The sequence below is a fragment of the Quercus suber genome, unplaced genomic scaffold, assembly GCF_002906115.3.
Source record: "Quercus suber isolate HL8 unplaced genomic scaffold, Cork oak 2.0 scaffold_171, whole genome shotgun sequence".
Taxonomy (NCBI): domain Eukaryota; kingdom Viridiplantae; phylum Streptophyta; class Magnoliopsida; order Fagales; family Fagaceae; genus Quercus; species Quercus suber.
Window position 1 is genome coordinate 1,220,115 of NW_027069631.1, and position 7,924 is coordinate 1,228,038.

Below are 7,924 nucleotides of genomic sequence, written 5' to 3' on the forward strand. Positions count from 1 at the left end.
TTGGTTTTGAGCGTCTTAGTCAAGAGTGCCCTTCGATCTCTTTTTTCTTTGCCAGGTTGGGAGTTTTTCTTGACCATTCTTCTGGTCGACGTCCTCCATTAGGTTTGTTTGTGTCTCGTGACTCTGCTATTAGGCCTGTTTTATTCACTCTCTATCCTTTAATCCACCAGTCTTTAGTTAGGTATCACTTAGAGATGGATCCAATCGAGTATAGGGCAGATGATGTTAGGTCTAGCGAATTGGAGACTGGGTTGTCTTCCAACGCTGAGTCTTTGAATCAAGTGATTGATACAGCAGTTTCTAAGCTACCCTCATCTTCTTTTTCTTGTCCCTTACATGCCCTTTCTGAGTCTTGTTGCTTGAAGGTGACTCATTTGAAGGGTTTTAGGAAGAGGTTTCAATTCCAAAAAGCATTTCTGTCAGGTTGCCTCGTCTGGGTGAGAGAGCTTGCAACTTTGCTCACGGGGAGGTTTGTTTTTATGAGGCTCAATTTTTGTGTGGCCTTCGATTCCCAGTTTTCCCCTTCATTTTGCATCTTTTGAACGCCCTTCAGATTGCCCTTGGTTAGCTCGTCCCCAATGCTTGGAGGACGGTAATAAGTTGTATGGTCATCTGGGTATTTGCCTGTGGTGGAGAAATGATTATAGTAAATGAATTTTTGTTTTTGTACCGTTTGAAGCCATCTACCTATTATGGGTATTTTGAGCTTCTACCTTGGCATAGGAAATTTAGAGTAGTGAGGGATTTCCCTTCGTCCTTCCATGATTGGAAATCACGGTACTCTTTTGTCTCTAGATCTGGTTAGGAAACCTTATTTGACGATTTATGGGGGGAAGTCCCAAGATTGCTCTGAAAATGGGAGGTTCTAGCACTTGGTGCGTATTCTTGTGATCTTTTTCTGCTCTTTTCCATGCCTTGAATGCTTATCTGACGCCATTTATGTTTTGGTTTGCAGATCTTGATCGTCCTGATCTTGAAGACCAATATTGTCATCGAGTTCAAGCTGCTCTTGGCTATGCCCGTGAAATAGAGGATTTTGACGATCTACTAGATCCTCGTCACTTATATGATTGCTGCTTAGCTCCTGAGCCGTCAAAATACATTTTAGAAAAAATTTGTCGGGAAGAGAAAAGTAAGTTCGTCTGTCAACTACTTTATTTCCTCTGACTTCGTCTGTTATCTGACCGGGAGTGATTCCTTTCCATATCATCTTTTTTTTTTTTTTTTTTTTTTTGCAGAAATGGCAACTTGATACAGTAAAGACAAATATGCTTGTATTAAGAACTTGAAGAACGAACCTCTAGCCAACTTGACTTCAGGCTCAAAGAAGAGGAAGTTAGGTGATGAGAAGGCTGAAGCTTCTTTTCCAAATCCTTCCGTTCATGTTACTCCTCCCTCTCTAACTCCATCTTTAGAAGTGACTGCTGTCACTCCCCCGGTGACTCGTGCTAGCGGTAAGAGTAAAATTGGGATGAGTGTATGGGACGATCCTGCCACAGCCTTAGGTTGTGCACATAATGTCATCACAAGTGACGAATTGAAGAGTTTGTTGTCCGTTCCTTCGCATGAGCTCGTCAGTCGACATATCCATAAGCTGGTGCAGGTATGTCACCTCGATTTCCTTACCTTACTTATTTGCTATGGAATGTGTACAACCTTCTTTCCCCTCTCTTTACGTATCACGACAGACTATTTGAGTATGGAGGAGAAGATTGTGATGGCCTCATCAAAAGCAGAATCTGTTAAGGCTGAATGTTCTCAGCTGAAGAAAGATCTGATCACTGCGATGAATGAAAGGAATGAAGCTAATCAAAGAGTAAAGGAGCTCACTGAATCCTTGCGTGTGGAGAAAGCTCTCGTCATTCAAAAAGACGAGGAGATCCAAGTTGCCTTATTGAAGACTGACGAGGAAAGGGAGAATGTTATTCAAAAATTCAAGCAATCAGAAGAATTCTTAGACCTCCAATTCTTGCAATACTTCAAGGGATTTGAACTTTTAAGCCATGAAGCATCACAGCTCGGCTGTGGATTTTTCTAGCCTGGACTTTGAGAAAATTGACACTGAAGTCCTGGAAGACGAAGCGAAGGAATTGGAGGAAGCTGAATTTGTGGTGCCGGAGAAGGACAAAGCGGCTGAAGACAGGGAGGAAGATGGAGCGGTTGGAGTAAGGTTGCTGACGAACCTCCAACCCTTCCTTTATAACTGTATGTTTTGAAAACAATATATTTTCCCCTTCTATGTTTAGGGGTTTCTTTTGCTAACAAATACTGGTTACCTCCTGTTTTGAGGTAGATATTTCTTATTTGAAGTGATGGGTTTCCCCTTGATTTTGGGGCCATCTATTAAACTACTTATTACTTTATCTATGCCGTCATATGCTATTGCTTCTCTTGCTAAATCTTTTGTTCTTGCAATCATTTTGATAACAGTTGAAGTCTGTGCTTGATTTGGTCATAGAGTTAGTACTTCTATCAATTGCTTTGATTTCGTCGCATGAGGTGAATCTCACCACTGGGGGATTTTTATCCCGTGGTTGTTCTTATGAACCTTATCCCATGGTTTTCAGGATGATTTTTTACCTCGTCGAGGGTTTTTAACCCTACGACTTAAACTTTAAGTTTTCACAACTTAGGTTTGGATTTTAATCTCGTCTTTATTACTGATGGGATTTCAATCCTTGTGATTTAAACTTAGAGTTTTTACCACTTAAACTTGGATTTTAATCTCGTCATTTTTATTGATGGGATTCTTATCATTGTGATTTAAATTTATAGTTTTTATCTCTTAAGTTTGGACTTCAATCTTGTCATTATTATTGACGGGATTTTCTGTCTTTGTGATTTAAACTTATAGTTTTTATCAGTTAAGTTTGGACTTCAATCGTGTCATTCTTATTGACGGGATTTCTAACCTTGTGATTTAAACTTATAGTTTTTATCACTTAAGTTTGGACTTCAATCTCGTCATTCTTATTGATGGAGATTTTTATCCTTGCCTCCTCTTTTTGTTTCAACAGAAGTTGTTTGTCTTGGGGCGTTTGTCATGATATACGATGAAAGCAATTGTGAAAACCTCTTGTCTGTTTTATTCGTCCTTGTTATAAAGATGAGTTACAAGGATGCAAATTTATGGAAATACAAAAGCGCTACATGTAAAGTATTGAATAATAAACCAATATTGAATAGAAAACAAAACAAGTGCATAATGAAAAATTGATTTCTCGCTTATCTGTATGTAAATAAACGATGTCCCTAATCCCGGAACTTATTAAGGTTGAATCTTCGTTCTCCTTACTGATGATATTTCTTGAGATGCTCTACATTCCGTGGATGAGGTAAAGGTTTCCCCTTCTCGCCTTCTAAGTAATAACTACCCCTTCTTGAATAACGGACGACCTTGTATGGGCCTTCCCAGTTATGGCCTAGTTTCCCATCATTTGGATCTTTGGAGGCTTGTGAAACCTTTCGCAGGACCATGTCTCCTGGGTTGAATCGTTTCAACTTGAGCCTCTGGTTGTAATACTTCATCATCCTCTCTTGATACAGCGTCATCCTTTGTGCAGCATCATCTCTTACTTCGGGTAGACAATCTAAGGCTAGCTTCAGGCCTTCGTCATTTCTCTACTCGTCATACCAAGCTTTTCGAATGCTTGATATTCCAATCTCTATAGGGATCACCGCTTCAATTTCAAAAGTCATCTTGAAAGGAGTCTCGCCTGTCGGGGTCCTTATCATTGTTCTGTATGCCTATAAGACTGCTGGGAGCTCGTCAGGCCATGCCCCTTTTGCCTTCTCAAGTCGGGTTTTGATCAACTTGAGCAAGGTCCGATTTGTAACCTTTGTCTGACCATTGGCCTATGGATGACCAGGTGAGGAGTAATGGTTCTTTATCCCTAACTCTCTGCAGAAGTCTCTAAACTTTCTGTTGTCAAATTGTCGTCCATTGTCAGAGATGATAATGCGGGGGATTCTAAATCGGCAAACAATATTCTTCCATACGAAGTGCTGTATCTTCGCCTTTGTTATAACTGCAAGAGGTTCTGCTTCCACCCACTTTGTAAAATAATCAATGGCAACGACGAGAAATTTTACCTGTTTCTTATTACCACGAGGTAGGGGGCCCATTAGGTCGATTCCCCACGTGGAGAATGGCCAAGGCGAAGTTATGCTAGTCAAATGCTGCATGTTCCCAAACCGCTGGCATTTATCGCACGTCTGGATGACTTAAGCTGCATCCTTCTGCATTGTTGGCCAGAAATATCCTGCACGGACAAAACTGACGAGTGACCGTGGCCTGGAATGATTCCCACACACTTCTTCGTGTATTTCCCTTAGGACATATTCAGCATCCCTTGGGCCCAGACACTTCAAGTAGGGTTGGGAAAATCCCCTTTTGTATAGCTCGTCATTTAAGATTGTAAATCTGGACGACCTAACCTTGACTTTACAGGCTTCGATTGGATCTGATGGAAGGCTTCCAGTCTTGATGTAAATGACTATGGGATCCATCCAGCTTTCTTCTGAATGTACACAACTTATTTTAGGGCCTTTAGTACTTGGAAGATATTGTACTTCCAGTAGCAAATCTGGGCGTCTCTTGCTGGTATCTGACAATGCCAGCCTAGCAACCTCTTCTGCTTTAGAATTCTCTTCCCGAGGCACCTGGATAATCTTGACATCATCAAAATTAGAAATTAACTGATTAGCCAAGGTCATGTACCTCTTCATTCTATCCTCAGCCTCGTATTCATCGTTCAGTTTTCCAGTCACCAGTTTTGAATCAGAGTTCAATGTCACGCTCCTTACTCCAATAGCCTTTGCCACCTGCAGGCCCATCAAGACAGCGTTTTCTGGGGAGGAGAGAATCACACCTACTCCACCTATGCCCAATGCTGCTGATCCATCTGTGTGTATTATCTAGTGTCCTGATTCTGGACCTTGCTCAGCCGTAGTGAATTCAACAACGAAATTTGCCAATGCTTGGGCTTTGATTGCTGTCCTGGGCCTGTAGTCAACATCGAACTGGCTCAGTTTTATTGCCCATTGAACCATTCTTCCTGCTGCGTCTGGTCTACCCATGGCCTTTCGTAGTGGCTGGTCTGTCATTACCAATATTGTGTGCGCTTGGAAGGACGGAGCTTCCTCGACGCAACGATTAAAGCAAAGGCTAGCTTCTCTATCCTGGGAGCTTCTGCCCCCTAGAAAACCTGGTTGGTGTAGTAGACTGGCCTTTGAACTTGGACTTCTTCTCTGATAAGTGCCGAGCTCACTGTTGTTTCAGAGACGGCTAGGTACAAGAATAAATCTTCCCCCTCGATGGACGGGCTTAACAATGGTGGTTTGGACAAGTAGCTTTTGAGAGCTTGGAAAGCCGCTTCGCACTCGTCTGTCCAATAGAAAGCATGCTTCAGAGTCTTGAAGAATGGCAGACATTTGTCCGTCGCTTTGGACACAAACCTATTCAAGGCTGCTATGCGTCCTGTCAACCTTTGAACTTCTTTCACACTCCTTGGTGACGTCATATCTAATATGGCTTTGACTTTTTCGAGGTTAGCCTCTATACCCCTCTGTGAGACCATAAAGCCCAAGAACTTGCCAGATGACACCCCAAATACACACTTGGCTGGATTCAACCTCATTTGGTATTTCCTTAATACTTCGAAAGCTTCCTTGAGGTTGTCTAGATACTGCTCAGCTTTTCTACTCTTCACTAGCATGTCGTCGACATAAACTTCCATATTTCTCCTAATCTGCCTTGAGAACATCTGGTTTACTAACTTTTGGTATGTAGCTCCTGCGTTCTTTAGACCGAAAGGCATGACCCTATAACAATATAACCCCTAGCTGGTAACAAATGCAGTCTTCTCCTGGTCTTCTTCACTCATGCGGATCTGGTTATAGCCCGAGAACGCATCCATGAAAGTTAGTAACTCATGGCTTGCTGTTGAGTCCACCAACTAATCAATCCTAGGGAGGGGAAAGCTGTCCTTAGGGCAAGCTCGGTTAAGATCTGTAAAATCCACGCACATGCGCCATTTCCAGTTGGACTTTTTCACCATGACGACGTTGGCTAACCACTCTGGATAATATACCTCTCTAATGAATCCAGCTGTCAAAAGCTTCTCTACTTCCTCCATAATTGCTTTGTTCTGCTCTAGGGCAAAAACTCGTCGTTTCTGCTGGACGAGCTTTTTGGCAGGGTCGACATTCAGCTTGTGCTCTATGACCTCGTTTTCTATCCCCAGCATATCTTCGTGGGTCCAAGCGAAGACATCTAGATTCTGCTTGAGGAACTCCACAACTTTGCTCTTCAAAATAGTGCTAAGTCCTGTCCCCACCTTCGTCACTTTCGTCGTCTCCCCGTCTACCAGGTGCACTTCTTCTAGCTCTTGAGACGATTCTTTTGATTCCTATTCCACTACCCACATGTGGTTTTCTTTTGAGTCCAGGACTGCTTGGTAACATTCCCTTGCCAACAGTTGATCTCCACATATCTGACCTACCCCATCTGGGGTCGAAAACTTTACCTTTAAGCAGTAAGTCGACGTTACTGCTTTGAGTCTATTTAGTGTGGGTCGTTCCAGGATGATGGGCAATCGACGACCAAGAAATCTGCTTGAATTGTCACTTGTGTAGGGTACATTCCAGTTGTAACGGATAGTGTGACGATTCCCCATGGGTAAATTTTATCTCCACTGAAACTGACCAGGGGAGAATTAAAGGATCTGAGCCTTTTAGGATCCAATTTCAACTGTTAGTAGGCCGTCATATACATTATATCTGCCGAGCTTCCACTGCCCACTAGCACCCTCCTCGTGGCAAATCCTTTCACCTCCAAAGTGATGATGAGTGGATCATCATGGGGTTGCTTTATTCCACTCGCATCCCGCTCAAAAAATGTGATGTCATCATCATATGACCGTCGATACTTCTGGGGTGGGTGCTTCATATGAACACTATTGACCTGTCTACAATACGTCTTCTTCAAAGACTTGTATGAGCCTCCTGATACTGGCCCTCCAGCTATTATCCGTATTTCTCCCACGACTTGCTTTGGATGATCTCGTCTGTCGTCCTTCGCGTCGTCATGATTTTTATCCTCAGTCCTAGTCTGAGGTTGATGGTCCCTTTTTACAAACTTTTGAAGCTTTCCATGCTGAATTAATTCTTCTATTTGTTCTTTCAGATCGCAACATTCATTAGTGTAATGACCATGATCCTTATGAAAACAACAATACTTCTTTGCGACACGTTTCCTCGAGGACGTGCTCAGTGGCTTAAGCCACTTCAACCCTAACTCGTCCTTTATTTGCATCAGTATTTTGTCAGCGGGTATAACCAACGGTGTGAAATTCATCCTTTTCTTTGGGGTGTCAAGATCGCTTTTGCTAGCCTTTGTGTCTGAATACGAGTCCTTGCGATCCCTTTTCTTTCCATGAGACTAGTTGGTCTCGTCCTTATTTCGTTTTCCCATTAAGCCTTTGGCCGTAAGGGCATCCTCCCCGTTCATATACTTCTAGGCTTTAAACAGTAGATTAGTCATGGAGGTTGGTGGCGTCTTGCCCAACGAAAAGATAAGGTCGGGATTATTGAGCCTTGCCTGGAAGGTCGTCATGATGACTTGATTGTTAGCTTCGTCGATCTCCAATACGGCCTTGTTGAACTGCTTCACATAATCCGTCAAGCTCTCCCCTTCTTGTTGTCTTACTGTCAGCAAGTAAGAGGTTGGCCTTTTGTGCCACTGTCCGCCAATAAAATGGCAAACAAATGAGTCATCGAGTTGTTCGAAATTCTCAATGGAAGACGCTGGCAACTTGCTAAACCAAACTCTTGCAGCTCCTCTAAGGGTGGCCGGGAACGACCTACAGATAACCTCATCCAGGGTTTGTTGCAGATTCAAGATGGTTTTGAAGGCTCCTATATG

The 7,924-nt window shown here is 42.8% G+C and overlaps 1 protein-coding gene across 1 annotated transcript; it reads right to left on the reverse strand.

Annotated features, from left to right (window-relative positions):
* Positions 1–6,754: 6,754 nt before the first annotated feature.
* LOC112006417 (uncharacterized) lies at positions 6,755–7,357 on the reverse strand. Its single transcript, XM_024038684.1, has one exon. It carries the CDS (start codon positions 7,355–7,357, stop codon positions 6,755–6,757), a length of 603 nt encoding a protein of 200 aa, XP_023894452.1.
* Positions 7,358–7,924: the final 567 nt, after the last annotated feature.

Excerpts from the sequence above, each read along its gene's own strand:
- LOC112006417 (XM_024038684.1), bottom strand. The coding sequence starts at position 7,357 with ATGAATTTCACACCGTTGGTTATACCCGCTGACAAAATACTGATGCAA.